General features: G+C 35.8%; 1 protein-coding gene across 1 annotated transcript; it reads right to left on the minus strand.

The window, feature by feature from the left end:
* Positions 1-8,107: 8,107 nt before the first annotated feature.
* On the minus strand, positions 8,108-12,278 carry LOC109016708 (RGG repeats nuclear RNA binding protein A-like). The gene is made up of 8 exons (XM_018999093.2): positions 12,228-12,278; positions 11,808-12,152; positions 10,912-11,224; positions 10,742-10,804; positions 10,229-10,361; positions 9,023-9,178; positions 8,868-8,921; positions 8,108-8,595 (listed from the first exon to the last, which is right to left on the minus strand). The coding sequence occupies exons 2-8, from the start codon at positions 12,016-12,018 to the stop codon at positions 8,416-8,418; spliced, it is 1,110 nt and encodes a 369-aa protein (XP_018854638.1). The 5' UTR covers positions 12,019-12,152; positions 12,228-12,278; the 3' UTR covers positions 8,108-8,415.
* Between the last annotated feature and the right edge of the window lie 6,707 nt (positions 12,279-18,985).

Here is an 18,985-nt window from a genome sequence, read left to right on the forward strand (position 1 = left end):
CTTTTATAGAGGATCCATATTAGATATATAGGCTAGAAAATTATATATATATATATATATATATATATATATAATAGTTGAACTTCATGAAAATTTGTCCGAACCATGCATTTAAGAACTGAGCTTGAGTACGTAGCATAAATTTGGAAATAGTGAAATGAGAAAAGTTAAATAAGAGGGATATCCTTAGGGAAAGAAAAACCAAATTTGAAAGGGTTTTCCCTACATGCATTCTATTTAATTGCAAGCATTAATTCAACACTTCGCAATTTATTCAATATTCGATTAGATTCTTCCTAGCTAGCTAGCTTAATCTTGATTAATAGTTTACAAGGCCACAGAGCTAGCTAGCTTAATCTTGATTAATAGTTTACAAGGCCACAGACTAGTACTATATAATAATATTTGTCCAATATTTATCATACGATCAGGGTTTAGTCAAAAAATAAAAAGAGAAACTAACAAATTATCTATAAAGCTGGAAAGAAAAACGGAATGAATGCGCCAAATAAGGAGATCAGAGGCACCATGATTGATCGATCGAGTGTTTGTGATACCTAAAATTAACATCTTCGATCATGGCCCTTATAAATTAAGCATGCATGTTAATGAATGCTTATTAAAGAGGTTCAGGGTTACGTACGTACGTATTTAAACGTAGTAAAAATTAACGTACTTTTTATTTAAAAAAAGTGGTGGTATCTAAATTTTATTGACAGCCCTTATTTGTGACGGAAGAAAATTATAGTTACAAACTGAAACTTGGGAGTTTCAAAACCAAAAACCAAAACCCAGGCTCCAAAAACTAAATAAACCAAAACCATATTACAAAATTCCAAAAAACTACATAAAAACCAAGAAAACAACCCTATAAAAAAACCTGCTCCCTGCAAGAAAAAACAACCACAAGCAAATAGTAATATAACAAATAGAAAAACTGCATGAAAAATTTGCCTCACTACGATATCCTCAGATAAAGGAAGATCAATTAATCTATCCATTCCAAGAAGACCTCCTAACTTATTGGGTATATGATCTCTCTCATGAAACCAATCCATATTAACACCCCCTCCCTGCTTAGCAAGGTAATTAGCTACAACATACATTCCCTTTTCGAAAAACATGTTTCAGTACCCTATACTCCAAAAATTAACGTACCTGGTAATTACTAATTAGAATTGATCCAAAAGGCGTGTGGGTGGTAATCACTTTAATTCTCAGATTGACGTATTATATGTATGCGGTCGAGGAAGAAGATCAATAGCATGCAGCAGCACATGAAACATTAGAAAATTGCGCGTACCCATGCGCTCACCATTTTTTAACACCAACATTCACATGAACAACAACAAACCCAATACATACAACATTAATTGATCGATCTAGCTTTTATATATTAATGATCTAAATATATAGAATATATATAGCAAATATATATTGGCGCTCGACTACTAGTAAAATCTAAAACTAGGAAAAGCTCGTCCGTCTCCCTAGCTAGCTCCTCAACACTTCAAAAACAATGGTACTTGATCGTTTTTACTTCCCAATTTCTTCTTCATGCCCCCCTTACGTTTTATATTATGATTGCACAAATCGGGCGACGAGAATCCATAATAGACGCGTAGATGATGATCAGGAGCTAGCTTGCCAGCCTGGAGTACTGCTTGCTCGGCTTCAGAGCTTTATCCTTGTGTGTGATGTCCTGATCTCTCTCTCTCTCTCTCTCTCTCTCTCTCTCTATATATATATATATATATATATATATATATATACATATATACACACACACACATACACTTCTCTCCTTGTTTGAATGGCTGTCTGCATGCATGCATGCATGAGTACTGCCTGTGTGAAGCGTACGACAGTTTATAATATTGCATGCCAAGTGACCAAATACTACTTTCTTTGCGTCATGCATTGGTGAAATATGTCAGCTTTGGCTCGTTTATTTTCAGAAATAAGATGAGATGAGTTGAGATTAAAATTAAAAAATTAAATAAAATATTGTGAGAATATATTTTTTAATATTATTTTTATTTTAAAATTTAAAAAAATTGAATTGTTTATTTTATTTTGTGTGGAGATTTAAAAAAATTGTAATGATGAGATGAGATATTTTCTGAAAACAAACGAGGTTAGTTTCCGCAGGTGATCAAAACTGTGGGTTAATTGCTGCTGTTTGATATCTGTTGATGTATATTACGTACTTAGATTAGAATAGTACCTTGATTAGGAGATCATCTTGTATTTATTTACTTTCTTATTTCATTCGGCCTCTTTCTTGTATATAAATAGGCTCTCTTACTGTACATAACATTCATTCAATATAAAAGTGATCTAGACTATTTTTACTTATTTTGATCTAGTACGACATCAATTATTCAAGGTTTGTAGTAGGCCTGCAGGTAAGTTTTCGGGGTTTGGAGGCTGGAAATTTAGCACAAATATAGTATACATACACACTCCAGATCGGCAGATGATGATCATCTCTGGTTTTGGTCTTGATCGATCTAGAGCAAATAAATTCGTGAAAACAGACAAGAGATCGAGTAGCTATAACAAAAGTTGGGTTGTTGCTCTTGAGATTCTTAGTTGGTAGTAGTGTAGGTGACATATATGTTTCACATGGGGCAGTTTGTGGCTTGATTACACAAGCTGTGGGAGGACAAGGCAAAGAAAGCTTTTCTAATGCATTAGTATAACGGCATGACATGATGCAGCTAGCTGCATGTGACCATCGCTCCAAGTTTTCTGTGCCATTTTCAGATCAGGTAGCATGAGAGTTTGTGCCGATCGACGTCGCTGAATTCACGTAAGGGAAGAAATAGTTTCGACAAAAGATGCAATTAGGATGAAGTCTGTTTTGGAAGGACCTTCTCCCGCGCGCTCTTCTCTCATGACGATATCTCAGGAAAACATCGGCATCCATGTTCAAGTTTGAACACAAAACAACATAATTCATACGTATGTTATAAGTTATAACAGGATAAGGCTAGGCGGGGAAAGGAGCTCAGGTTTTCTACCTGTTTCTGTGCGATCACGTGCCCTCACGACGAGCACTACGTATCTGATGACTTCAACCATCTTCCGTTCACAAAAACAAGACAAACCAGATCTGAGAGGTACGTTTGATTTCACCCATTTACACATGAAAACCTTGGCTGTACGGCCTTCAATGGAATACAGATCATCATGATATCATTCATAATTCGAAGAAACAAGAACACACACACATATATATATATATATATATATATATATATTATGTTCAATATGGGATCCCATACTGAAAATCCAGCAGGTCATCCCATATACACACAAAGTCACGAAGTGACATCATCCACGTCATAGTATAATTTGATTTGTAAGATTAAAATTTTAAATTTTATCTTCCAAATCAAATTATCTCAAGTAGATGATATGTGGTGTAAAATACTTCAAATATAATCATTCACTTATTAATTTCTTATTTGATGAACAAAAAGGTTTCATCTAAAAACAAGGAAAAAAAAGAGAGAGAAAATAGTTAGTTTCTTATAAAAAAAGTTTTAATGAAAATTGACATGAGAGTCAAATACGTAATTCTGTCCATGCATGTGAGTATGCATACGTACATGCTTAAAGGTATATACCAAAGTTTTAAATACCGTTTTGATGAATGTTTTGGTCGAGAAATTGGAACGAAATATTTCGATACCGATATCATTTCAGAATAGTCTATATATATATATAAATTATATATATATATATCTATAAACTATATTCCAAAATAACAACAATGTAAGTTTTAAAAACATATATACATGAGAAATTTAATAATACTTCTTATTACAAGTTGACTTAACAACACATATTTGTAAAGAGTTTTGTTACTCATCATCCATATACACCACATATCATATTTATTTTTATTTTTATTTTTTTTAGTTTTATTCTTCATAAACTAATTGATTTTTTTACTCATCATACATACATCAAACATTTGGTAAGAAGAAAAATAAAAATAAAATAAAAAAATTATATGTGATGTATAGAACGTTTAAGGATGATGAGTAAAAATTTAATAATAGTACTTCTAACTATAATAATTGATAAATTCATCTTACTGTGATGTCACTATAAAGACATTACCGCATTAGCTATTTAAACCAAAGTTGACACACTATCCATTGTACGGGGTTGTTTGTCCACTAAAGAGGAAATACGAGAGAGAGTTGACCGCGTACGTACTGATACTTCATTGCAATTTCCCAAGCGTTTAAAAACAGTTTGGTGTGTATATACGTCATGATCATAAGTTGTATGTATATTTTGTAAAACGCGAATATTCAATAGTACTGCTTTCTTTGTTTTCAATGCAGATTCAGGTGTTCCGACGTTTGATGCGAATTATTCAATGTATGCAGTATTGTGTGTGTGTGTGTGTGTGTGAGAGAGAGAGAGAGAGAACAAACTGAAGAAGCAGCCAAATTTTCAAAGTTTGGACGTTTATTGAAATCGATAGGAACCAAATGGGTACCAGACTTAAGTCATTGATCTTTTGTATCTATCTTAAACTGATCAATGCCTAGGATTCTGTCCAAGTTGTCTTCTAGCTATATATACATATAGATATATATATATATAAAATTTAAGACCCCAAATTAATTAATACTACAAAACCAGTACTACTCAGATCGACCACAGATATCCTAGGAATACCGGAGCTGGATTTTTGTTTTCCGGGGGCTCCTTGAATTGAGTATGGTGCATGATATCAAGCATGCATATCATCATCATGCATGTATGATTCAGTTTGTTGCTTGCAGCTTACTCTAGCTGCGCTAGCAGGAAGACATGCATTGATAAAACAAAAGCTAGCTTTCTTTTTTGTTTTTGTTTTTTAATCTTTACCTAGCATGCAGCTTATGACAATACAGGAATTGAGAGAAATAAATGTTTTTTAAGGAACAGCTTGCTGGGGTGGGCGTCTAAAATCTGTATATACATAGAAACTCCTATCTCTAATTTTTCTCCTACATATATGGCCCAAAACCTTATTTAATTTCTATATATCATGTATTTACTATGATGTGGTCCCTTCAAAACTAATTTCTTTGCTCCCAACAATTCTTTCAATTTGAAGGGTAAATTCTAACAAAACTTTAAACTAAAACTAAATTCGAAAATAATAAATTTATTAATATGGACCCTAAAGTTCTTGATTATACGATATTAAGCATCTTAATATGGCACTCAAATTGAAATAAATCGACCTATTTAAGAGTTAAGAAGAGGTTTACTTTTTAGAGCAAGACTCAAAAGATCAGAATCGGATAAAGATCACCGATTCAATGAATGGGGCGAGGTCCAAGGACTTCAACAATCTTCTGAACAACAGCCAATCTTTTGAGTCTTTGCATATACAAGATCGACTTAAACTCTTCTTATGAAAAGTGCTAAACAACATTCTTCCTACTCAATCCTTGTTAAAAATCTGCATACCTTTTGATGAAGACCAGGTGCTTTGTCCCATTTGCCAAAAAGTAGAGGAAACAATCTCTCATTTGTTTCTGCATTGTCCCTATTCTAGGATCCTATGAAGGCAATCACCTTGACCCTTGGATATCACTACCATAGCGGGGCAAGGTATCACCAGTTGGATTCTAGCAATCCTAGACCCTATCACCAATCTACAAATTTCTGCATAGGACTCTCAAAAATTTCAATTGTTTGTTGTTATAGCAATGGATAGTCTCTGGTTTTATAGAAACCAAATCATTCATGAATCCTAAAATGTACCTATTGACCTTTTTCTACCTAAAGTCATCAAAGCTTATAAGGAACACAACAAGGCTTGGGAATGGAAAATACTAAATAGTGGCCTCAATGGTTACCCCCTCTGTTGGAACATTACTCAATCTCATTTCATGTAGCTGTGAGGTCAACATAAAGCACGACAACAGCAATATATAGGAATCATAATGGAACAATTGTGTCCGTAGTAACAGAGTTTTTGAGCAACTGCAATCCAAAGTAGGGTGAGACATTAGCAGCCTTCATAGGAGTAAATGAAGCATCTTCAAAGAACCTCAAGAAGATAATCATAGAAGGAGATTCCCAGGTGGTGATAACAGTCTTGACACAGCCACAACACAATTCAGAATGGACCACAACAGGAACAATTAGAGATATAAGAATACTACTACAAAGATTTGAAAGCAGGAAAGCAATAAAGATACATCGGTCCCAGAATTTGTATGGTAGCATACCCCCAGAATTACTATGTCTTTTGGATTTTCACAGTGGCAAAGACCCACCTTCATAGTTACTTATTAGCTAGTATGTATTTACAATTTCAATGTATCTGTACTAAGGACATTTTAGTATAGAAGTTTACCTTTTGGAAGAAAACAAAATAGGTCGATTTTGGGAAACCCTGGCACCTGCCCTTAGGTTAGCCAATGAGCTCTACCTCATTGTAATTAGTGCCATTTAATTAGTGATTGTAATTATATTCTAATTGCAGAATGGCCAGCCAAGTGGCTATGAATACTAGATGGACTTCAACAAGTAGAGGTCCAAGGACACAGCCTGTTGCTCAGAAGATTGGCTGCTGTTCCTGTTCTTCTTAAAGTAAGAGTATAGGTTATAAGCTTATGTCCAGAGAACTGCATTATGCTCATGCTCTTCCATGGCACATAAAGTCTTCATTCGATTCCAATTAAAAAGCTATTCCTTCTGGAAATGCTCCCCAGAGGACCCCTTTCTTATTCTCAACGTACGTGCTTGTTTATCCAAAAGTGATGTACAGATTAAGATCAGGATTGCAAATCAAATAATGTTGTGATATCGTACTGGCCCCTTTTCTAGTTGTTTGCTTTATTTTGTATCACTGTTGCTGTTAAGCCATCTGAAACGTATAGCTAAAATGCCCCCTCTTAACGTAGCACCACCATGTAGTGTCACATGATTTATTAATAGTAAAAAAGATAATACATAAAAATTATATTCAAATCAAAAGAGCGTTTAAAAATATAGAAACATGAAAATTGAAACTCTGGGTTCCTTCTACGGCTGATCTATTCCTTTTGTGTTTGTGTTTTTCATTTTTTTAATAAATCACATAGCATTACCTGATGATGTCGCGTTAAAAGAATATCTAAAGTGGTAAGTTTCAGATGACCAAGTAACATTATCCTTATATATAATTTGTTTACCGATACAAATCCTGAATAACCAATAAATGAAACGTTTATTAGATTGATCAACATGGGCCGGGTTTACTGCCACGACCACCTCGATCAGTAGGATATATCTCGACTCGAGCTAGTCGTTCTGGAGTATGTTGACTGGCTCTGAGTCTCGCATTTTGATCGTTTTAATTTCAAGTGATATTGTTACATTTTGAGAACATCAAAGGCAGTGTGTATAATGGGTTCTGAATGGATGATACGAAGGTGGCGAGATTGAGATAAACACGTAAAATTGATCCGATCAGCGGCTAAGAATTTAAGAACTGTGAGAGTTTTAGATAGAAGTTGGTAGTAAATTTTTTAAGGAAAACTCGATCAAATAGATTTGGATTCAAAACTTAGTAAAAATCTAAACAGAGAATTTAACTACATTTATCCCGTAAAATAATAATAATAATAATAATAATCCGAATTAAAGTATTTATGATAAAAACTACTTTATGCCCTAATTTGAGGAGCCATATGTTACGTCGTGACAGAGAAATTAAATGTGATTCAATTTGTTATCTCCAATAGTACTGTTCCAATGGGGCTTTATAAAATTTACCCCTAAGATAACACAACACCTTAATCAAATATATGTAGCTGCCGCAGCTCATGATTCTCCCCCAAAATCCCAGAACAGAAGAAGACATTCTAACTAACATTTCGGTTGAACCAACCAGGCATAACTCATGTACACGGTTCGTATGCATGAACCGTTGTAACATTCTATAGACCCTAAGACCCTTTTCATGGCACTAAAATTACATTCATTGACGTTATTTTCCTACCATTTGCCTAGTTTTGGTCTCTGACGACTGTGACCAAGGGCAATACAATAATCAGGGCAAAAACAAAACACCACCAAACACCTCACTTTTTAGGCAAAAAACCGAAATAGTCTCAAATCTATTCCGAAAACTAAGCAACGATGAATTGTAGCCATAAGTTAATCGTTTCATATGCCCCCAAGTCTTAAAAACAGAAAACAGAGCATACGATGAAGGGGAAAAGAGGGGAAAACTACAGGGGAACATATGAAGAACATAAAATATACATTTTAGGGCACGAAATTTAAAGGATCTTTTTAATACAGGAAATCCAATTATTCTAGTCATTTCCCTGGTAGAGATCGCAAGCATAGAACCCAAAAATGGAAAACCCATTGAGATTGTAAACGGGATCCTGGAGAATCTCACTTGGCGCCTAAGGTTGGGAAGTGACTAGGATCTTCAATAGATGGGGCTGCCACACTGCTGCCTGCATTTCCACCAAACCCTCCTCTCAAACCGCGACCCCGACCTCGACCCCGGCCACCTGGGTTTTGGTACCTTTCTCCTTCAGCAGGCTTCAAGAACTCATTAATGCTGACAGACTATAAACACCACAAACATAATAATTGAGTTCAGTATTAACCAGAAAGACCTGGCGACAGCAACACAGCAGCAATGAGAACCAGGAAAACAGTTCAAGATCGCAGCATTTAAGAAGCAAAACATACAAAAGACAGTTAAACTAAGAGACAGGCATGTTAACTGTTCCAACTGCTTGTGGAGTGTATAAAGTAAAGCAAATTCCAGCATAAACACAGAAAAGGGATGTGTTTGTTAATAGAATTTCAATGTAAAATTAGGCAACCCAGACTACCTTCTTGGCCTTCTCTTCCTTCTCAGCCTCTCTCCGCTTATCCTTCTCAGAACCCTGATGAAAAAAACCGCAAAAGATAATTATTGTACTGATGCCAAGTACACACAAGACAAACAAAAACTTCAAAAGTTACAATGGCAAAAAAGTGGTTTCACCAGTTTAATAAAGATGTCATCACTGCCCTTCTTGCTTGAAAGTTGTTGCATGGATTCAAACTCTTTCACATCCACCTTTCTTTCCTCCGTCTTAAGAGCCTGCAGGGCCTTCCTCCTCTCCTCCAGTAGTTTCTCATATTCTTCCAGAGTCATCTCCTGTTATAAAAGAAACAAACCATAAGCTACAGCCCTTTTTTCTATTTATATTTTTCTATTCGGCAAGCATGACCCCAACAGGTGACGCTATTGATCAGGAATCACACCTCCTGAAGTGGAAATCACTGGCTCGGATCTCATCCCCCTTCTCTTGGGGTCAAACTCACTTGTAAAGAAAAAAAAAATGTACAACCATATGTATATCACCAACAAACAGAAGAAAAAACACACTTGCAATATCGATATAGGTAATGGATACCCTAAATGGTCTGTAATCTTATAGGCCACATTTTACATTTCAGGAAAAACTGGAGCTCAGTTGCCGAAAGATTTCTCATCAATAAAATGTGAACTGATTCAATACGACAAATGCAGTGGATGAAAATCGCCACATTTTTAGAAGCTCACTTACTAAACACAATAACAAATACACTCCAAAGTAAAAGATCAATGTTTTCAAATGATACACGATTAGTCTCGAAAAAAATACGATCACATTCAGGATTCTTGCAAAAAGGCAATTCGTCACTTAAGATATCAGTAGAATTTTCTAATGGGTGAGAAATGACGTGTAAAGGTATATAACTTCAATAAGTATCAATACTTAAACAGTAAGCAATTTAATTACCAACGTACTTACAGAGCAAAGGGTAACTAAGCTCTGACCTCATTCACAATACTCCCAGTACTCAAACCATGCAAACAATCATGCAGCCAAATTTATTTATGTTATTTGTTCATATCTATTCCCAAAAGTTAAGATTTACATTTTCTAAATACAAGAACAATGCCTATTATTGTGGATACTAATCTAGAAAATAATATTGCTTTCGGATAAAAGAGATCCAGAAGTGCCTAAATTAAGATAACAAGGAACCCTTGTCATATTCTTTGTTATCCTTTGTTAGAGTAGATACGGCAATTGTATAAGGAAAACTCAAAAGATATACTTGATAGGCTTTATGCATCTATTTCTGTTCTCTGAAAAACAAGAAAGAGTTTAAATGGATTTTTTGGAAACAAAATATTTGAGACAAAATTTAGAGACACCTTATCCTCGGGTTCTTTTTCTTCAGCTTCATTAGAAGGATTCTCCTTGTTGCTGTCTGGAGCCTCTTCCTCAACTACAGGCTTTTCATCACCCACATTCTTCTCAGTTTCATTGACAACTTCTTCAGTCACCCTAAGTACAAAAAAAACAGCGAAAGAGCTATATTGACTATTTGATAAAAATAAAGCATATTACTAAGAAATATAATATGTGCCTAAAGAACCCCTAGGGGTTGGCTCAAGTGATAAATGCCTTGGGCTTGGGGGTATGCTCCCCCAGGTCTAAAGTTCAAATCCCTTTGGATGTAAACAATCTCTAGGGGCCATCGGACTGGGAGATTTTTCCCTTGAATTACCCAAGGTGTACTTGCAGGAAACTCCTTGCCGATGGCCTATACACCCCCAAGATTAGTCTGGACACTGTTCCAGGACATCTGGTGTCAATAAAAATAAAAACATGTGCCTAAAGAAGGTTCTGAAATTGACAGCAAAAGTTTTACGGAATAGACATACTCAATTTCATCAGTTTGTGATCCCCAGTTTCCACGGCCAGACCCTTCTCGTTTGACCTCATTTCTGCACATAAACATATTTTAGATTGAAAGCATTTTAATCAAGAAACATTTTAATGAAAAATAAAGATAATATATACTGCAAGGAACTGTTAAAGAATAGGTATTCACCCTCGCCCAGTCCCACTACGGCGTTCAAATGGCCTTCGAGGACGTTCCCCATCACCAACTTCTCCATTGCTGAAACCACCTCGGCGACCACTGCGGTAAGGACTACGAGGTCCACCGTAGCCCCACCTTTCAGTAGACTTACCCGACTCCCCGTCTTCAACGGAACCTTGACCAGTGGGGGCTGCGCTGTTGCTGAATGAGCTCTCATTGTTGGCAGAATCACGATTGAAACCACCACTGCCTCGGCCACGCCCATATCCTCGTCCACCTCCTCGACCTCCTCCGCGTCCACCTTCATTCCTTGCCTCTCTCACTACTCATACGGAAACAAAATCCCAATAAAATACCACAAAAATAAGAACCATGATAAAGAACAACATGACTGTAAACAAGAGAAGAGAAAACACAACACAACTAAATGAAAAACTTTGGATATTTATAAATCACAACCGCCATAAATAGAAAAAATAGGAATTTCAATTAAAAAGCTACATATAATTCCACTAAAATTTCAATTAAATGTTAATTGCAAAACTATAAAACTTACCAGCTATCCATTATTAACCAAAACCCAATTGAACATATAAAGATACAGCAAATCATGAACCCAAAAATTCTCCATTCTGTACATGGTATAATCAGAATTCCCAAAATATCCAAAACTATTTAATTATAATAGTTTTCGAACACATAAGAAAACTCAAATACCACACTATAATTCTAACTAGTCATTTTCTGTCATATACTGTACAAAAACACCACCTTTTTTATCTCACCTCTTCGATTGCATTTTCAAATAAACTGAAAATAAATAAAAAAAACCAAGCAGAGCCCATCTTGCGGAATCGAAATGGAAAACCCGAAAGTAGAAAACGAAGGGGAACCGAAACGCTCACCGGCTTGCGCAGGGGGAAGGGGCTTGGAGGGGAGTTTAGGCGGCGGTTTGGTCTGCTGCTGCTCAGAGGCCGGCTTAGATTGAGCCGCCGGAGCCACCTTCTTGGGTTGCGCAGCTGCGGCGGCGGCAAGTTTCTGCTGAGCAGCGATCAGCAGAGAAGGGTCCTCGGCGTCGTCGTCGCCTAACAAATCAAAGGGGTTCATGGTCGCCATCCTTCCGAAATAGATATGAAAACGGAAGCGGAAAAGGAGCCCTTTCAGAGATTATAGCACGAAAGGCGACCACGAACCCTAGCTTAACAACTCCTCCATCGGTATATAGATATAAGAACAGTATAAGCACAGATCTGCGAGACACAGAGAGGGAGAGAGAGTGAGATAAACCCTAGCCGCAAGGGAGCTTGTGAGAGAAAGAAAAGAACCTAATCTTGAAACGCTGAATTTATTGCTGGGTGTCTGGACAAAGGACCTCGTGTGTGGTGTGCGACATATATTATTCTATTCTATTTACATCTTTTATTTTTTTTTTTGCCCTTTTTATTTTTTTTTTAATTTGGCTTTGGTTTCTTTTTTCCTTTTTAATCAACGTTTCTTTAATCCTTAATCCTTAATTTTTCCAACGATAATTGTGACATCCTGTGGATGTGAAGTGGTTCAGTCTAAAATAATAATAATAATAAATTTATAAATTAATACAATTTAATATAATATATTAAGTCAAGTAATCTTATATATTATATTTTTATCTTATTTTAATTATATTAAATAATATATAACATATTTATTATTATTAAATAATAAAAAAATATGTAATAAATGATCATTTAATGATAATAAATATATCATATCATATTTAGTGAAATGAAAATGAGATAGTAGTATAGTGTATATAATTTTCTTTTTAGTAATTAAGATCCATTTGGATGCGCAATTAGTCTCATCTAATTTATTTCATCTTAATATTCAAGTACTACTCAAATATAAATATTTTTTAATTTCTCTTTTATATCTTTCTACGTAGTCGGTAGAATTTTTTATATAAAACATAAAAATAATTTTGATTATTTCAAATCTTAGATTATTTTTTTTATTTTCTAAAATTTAATAAAATTAATTTTTATTATTTATAAATTTTTTTATTATTATTCATAAATTTTTTTATCTCATGGATCTTATCATAAATCATTTCACGGATGCACTGGAGAGACTAGGAGATAAGGATTTCGGCCGCCTTTTTTTTTTTTTCCCCTAAATTTTGAGCTTTGGAGGGTTTGATGTTGGGGGCTAATTACGAATGTGCCAGTGGACTAGGGGATAAGGATTCTGGGCTAGAAGGGTCGGTTTGGTGGCCACGTGGTATTGATCTAGGCCGTTCAGTGTTGAGGTGAAATGGGCTATCCAAATATATATGATTAAAGTTCCACATTAGTATTCACTATGCATATGCAATCATGTTCTATCAGTTTTGTTTTTATTTCCATTAAAAAAAAAGTTTTGTTTTTATTTATTACTTTTGTTCTATCAGTTTTGTTTTTATTTCCAGACATCATTTCAAGAGAGAGGCTATCATTCTCATAAAATATAAACATAAAAAAAAAAACATGAAATTTATTTTCAGGAATTTTAATGAGTAGAAATACTAAAAAAAAAAAAGTTCATAATATATGGAATAATTAAATTAATAAACATAGAATAGAATAAGATATTAATATTCCATAATGAAATTATATTTGGAATTATTTGAGTGACGGGACATGTGTATAAAAGATAAAGGAAAGAGAAAGAAATCATGATTGGATCAGTCACGAGTGAAATACACATTAATTTGAGACTCACCAATTTGTATTTTCATTTTTGGCTATATTTACAAGTTGTTCCCTCCACATTGACATGAAAGTGACATTTTTAAAACGATCAAAACAATGTCGCTAAAAGCATAGAAAAAATCAAAGCGATCATCATGCATGGGATTTATTTTATTGTCGAAATTATATATGCAAATGCATTAAAATTGACATCCCACACGAATGATAAGATTCAAGAGACAATTGGGATTTCAGGCCAATAATCTCTAGCTAGAAAGAGATCCCCCAGTCACCTTTGAAACTCTTTCCTGTTGGTTATGTAAATAGACTTTAGGCTCTTAGCACCGGTGAGCACTGAACACAGGACCTCTGGCATTGAGCAATTAAGCAGAGACATTGAAATTCAAGCGGAGCTACAGCAGAGTGACCATGCACTTAATTTATAAGTTTACTGAATTACTATTTTTGTTCTCTCTTTGTTTTATTCATTTCGATCCATATATAGGATGATGCCGCCATGTTAGCTAGCTTTTGCTCCACACTGCAAAAATCACGTTAGTGGAAAGCATTGACTATTTCTTAAAATGTATAGACGCTACTCCTCGATAACTCTATAACGTATGTATTCATCTATTTAGTTAAATTCGATAGCACGCTGCTGCAGAATGCAATAATCTTTGTCAAGCCACGTGCATGAGACAAACCACGATGGAAGTACTCCTATCTTCATGATCATATATATACATATGGAAGCCATCTCGTAGAGCATGAAAAATGTTGGAGGGCTTGCCAAATTCGAAACAGATCATGAATAGAGCTAAACAATCACAAGAAAGAAGCAAAATATATTTGTATTTCGATCTTAGCCCATGTCTACAAATGATGATGAGCAGAAAAATTTGCTTCTAAAATAGGAGAGTACCAAATTTGAAGGGGATAAAATATCCTAAATCTAGATGATCGACAAGCTCAATCCACAAAAGGGTCTGTCAAAAGTTTATGTTCTCAATTATATTGCAATAGTAGAGTACACAAGTATATGTAGTAGATACATAGAAAGCTATTCTAAGATATACATGATCTAAGGCTATAACCAAGGTTGAGTACCCTTTGAGTAAGGGATTTTACAATGAAATACTTTCTATAAATAATCAGATTTGATCCTTGTATGACAGCTCACGCCAACACTCCTCATCAAATTGATGCATAGATGTTTCTCTAATGCCCAACTTGTTGAGTGAGATGTAGAAATTTATGTTGTATACGGCTTTCGTGAGTACATATGCTAGCTGGTCTTCTGACTTGATAAATGGAAACCGAATGATTTTCTCTTCAAGATTCTGTTTAATGAAGTGCCAATCGACCTCAACGTGCTTAGTCTGATCATGTTAGATAGGATTATGAGAGATGTTAATGGCTGCCTTATTGTCGCAAAACAGGTTCATTTCTAAGTTGGGAGCAAAGCCTATTTCCGTCAATAACCTTCTCAACCAAAGAAGTTCACACACACCCTTAACCATACCTCGAAATTCTACTTATGCACTGGATAGCGCAACCACCTTTTGTTTCTTGTTCCTCCAAGAAACGAGATTACCTCCTACAAAGGTGAAGTAGCCTAAAGTTGACGTCTTATCTGAAATATTTCCAGCCCAATCTGCATCGGTGTATCCATCAATGTTCAAATGATTATTTTTTGTGAACATTAGTCCTTTCCTAGGAGAGAACTTTAAATATCGAAGGATTCTAGTTATTGCATTCATATGAGTTTCACTAGGACAGTGCATGAATTGGCTCACTACACTTAAAGCATAAGCAATGTCTGGACGAGTATGTGACAAATAAATAAGCTTACCAACTATCTTTTGGTATCTCTCTTTGTCCGTGGGCACTTGATCGGCATATACCTCAAGTTGATGGTTTTGGACAATGGGAGTATAGGCTGGTTTACATTCTAGCAACCCCACTTCAGATAACAAGTCTAAGACATATTTTCTTTGTGATAAAAATATGCCTTCTTTTGATCTGGATATTTCAATTCCCATGAAGTACTTGAGTCCCCCTAGGTTATTCATCTCAAACTCAAATGACAATTGCTCTTGAAGCTTGGAGATTTCTTCTTTGTCATCACCCATAATGATCATGTCGTCTACATAAACAATTAACGCTATTACTTTTCCAGATTGGGGCTTTAGGAAAAGGGTATGGTCTAAGTTACTCTGCTGAAAGCCACATTTTTTCATAACTGCACTGAATCTACCGAACCATGCATGGGGTGATTGTTTTAACCCGTACAAGGCCTTTTGTAGCTTGCATACTACTTTATCTTTCGGAGTTGCCTAGTACCTAGGTAGGATGTCCATGAAAACTTATTCTTCTAAATTACCATGGAAGAATACATTCTTCGTATCAAATTGATGTAATGGCCTATCTAAATTTGCTGCAAGAGATAACAAAACTCTAACAGTGTTTAGTTTTGCTACTGGTGAGAAAGTTTCTTGGTAATCTATACCATACGTCTGTGTGTACCCCTTTGCCACAAGTTTTGTTTTGTATCTATCAATGGATCCATCAGCATTATATTTAATGGAGAAGACTCATTTTCACCCTACTGCTTTCTTTCCTTCGGGTAATGAGACCAGCCTCCAAGTCTCATTTTTTTGCAAGGCCTTCAGTTCTTCTTTTATTGCTTGACTCCATTGTCAATCAAGTAATGCCTCTTCTACATTTTGAGGAATGTAATCTGAGGATAATTTATGTGCAAAGGCCTTGACTGGTTCGGATAGCCTGTGAATGGACACATAGTTGGCAATAAGATATTTGGATCTTCTATCTTCCACTTCCAGAGAGTATCGGCTTGGTGGTTTGCCACAATTATGTCTGAAAGGCAACACATATTGCACAATACTATTCACGTTATCAGTAAAAGAGGATATGGCATAGGAACTTACCTTAGTGATATTCTTAGGAGAGGGGCCTTCGGGTACCAAAAAGGGGGAACACAAGTATATGTAGATAGATACATGGAAAGCTATTCTAAGATATACGTGATCTAAGGCTATAATTAAGGTTGATCATTAAAGTAAGGGATTTTACAATGAAATACTTTCTATATTCAGATTTGATCCTTGTATGATAGCTCACACCAACAAGGTCCTCACTAGAAGACAAAGGAAGAGAGAGGAAGAGCAGACAATGGAAGAGAAGGTGCTAGGACAAAGTAAAAAAGAGATGGAAAGAGAATGGGAGAAAGCGGAAAGGAGGAGAGGATGTAAGACAAGCAATGAAAAGGGTGGTCATTCATCATCACTGCATGGAGGCACGCAAAAAGAGGAATCAGATAAAAGGGGACGGCCATACGACTTGAAGGGGACTTCATCTTCAGCAGCTTCTTCAATCTCGCGACCTGGGCTCCAGAGCAAAAACTTCTTCCAGCATATAGATCTCAGATCTGCATTGTACGTACTGTCACCGTACAATCTCACCGAGTCACTATCAAGAGCTTAAGACCACACTGATCGAGGCCCAAATGAGGTCGAGAATGATTCTTTCTCCCCTTTTGGCCTGTTATGCAATTTTTTCGATATCAACAAAATTCGTTAAAAATACAAAGCTCTCGCAAATTCAATCATTGTCATTGAGGCCAACAAACATTCATATGTCTTGCTATATACGTATGGTACACATTATAAGAAAAAAGCTAAATGCAGTCGGCATGTGCAATCGCTGTGAAACCAATGTCCACGTGGAAAATAAAATGCTGCCATTTTGGTTTTAGAACCAATGTTTTTAATTTCGTACCGTACCGGCAGGTACGGTCGAAATTTTTCGTTTCGGCCGTCCGGCCGGTACAGGTACTATATATGTTCCGTACCGGCCAAAATACCGGCCGTACCGGACGGTACCGGCCGTTTCGGCCTAAATTTCGGCATGTACCGGTCTATATTTAGGCCGGTACCGGCCGATATTTCGGCCTGTGTTTTTTTTTTTTTTTTCGTTTTTTCAAACTACAAGTTCATTTTTTGACCCCCAATTTAGACTAGACTATTTATAATTTATATGTATGTATGTATTTATATATAATTTATTCATATATAAACTATTATTTTAAAATATAATTGTTATATATATTTATATATATAATTTATTCATATATCGACTATCCCGAAACGGTACACGAAATGGTACCGGTACCGAAATATTTCGTTCCAGTGTCTTGACCGGTACTCCATCCGGTACGGTATTCAAAACATTGTTTAGAACTCTCTCCTTCCTTCCTTTGAACTCTGCCCCTCTCTTCTTTGTTCACAAAGCTTCGAAGACCCAGACCAGACTCTCCCCCTACCTGAATTCCTTTGAACTCTCCCTCCCTTCGAAGACCCAGACCAGACTTTCCCCCTGAGTTTCTGCATTTCCATCTTCCTCTGCATTTCCATTCAAGATACGAAAATTATAAAAGGCAAGGGTACTAACTTACATTTTCTATTTATAAAAGTTTTTCTCAATTTCAAGATACGAAGCATCTGGGTTCACTTTTCTACCCATGATCGATTTTTTTTTTCTCTATTTCAAGACGAAGCATCTGGGTTAGTTTGGGGTCCTTGCCGAGCAAGTGACCAAACTTGAGCTCCATCTGATCCCATTGGTTGAGCTTGGGAGGACGATGGCTGTGTGGAAATATTTTTTATATTTTTGTTTAATTTTTATTTCTTGGATGTAGATTTGTTTCTCAATTTGTATTCATCGGAATTGATTTTTTGTTGTTGGGTTTCTCAGCTAGATGTGAAATTTGTATACCTCATCGAAAAGTGTTAGATGTAAATGTGAATGTTCGAGTTGTCTTGTTCTTCAGCTTGGTAAAAATATGCGATTTCTGTTGTTGGAGCTATTAATGTAGATATAATTTGAAGAAGATTGTAATATATTTAGTCCTCTATTTGGGTTTTTTTTCCTCATGCAAGGAAGACAACGGTTGTGTGGGGAGAATTTTTTTTTTTTTTCCAATCTATTTGTTTGATTTTTGTTCGTCGGAGTAGAATATTTTTTTTTTGGGTTTCTTGGTGGGAGGCCTCAAGGAAATGAGGCGCTTTGAGTGGACTTCGGCTTTGAGGGAGGGATGAATGGAAACACGTAGAGGAGATGGAAATTGAGGGAGAGAGGGCAAGTTTGCGTTGGACAAAACGGTGCATTTCAATTTTTTTGCTATGTCAGCTACGCTTATCTGGCCCTTACTCCAGCCGACTGTCCCTAGAAGAATTGGTTAAAAAAATTACTACAAACTCAATCTAAGGACTTGCTGTTTTACCTTCAAACTTATGATGAAGATAAAAAGCATACAAGACTCCGCGGAGGGTTGAAGGGCTCTTTTATCGTAAGGG

Source organism: Juglans regia, chromosome 14 (assembly GCF_001411555.2).
Source record: "Juglans regia cultivar Chandler chromosome 14, Walnut 2.0, whole genome shotgun sequence".
Taxonomy (NCBI): domain Eukaryota; kingdom Viridiplantae; phylum Streptophyta; class Magnoliopsida; order Fagales; family Juglandaceae; genus Juglans; species Juglans regia.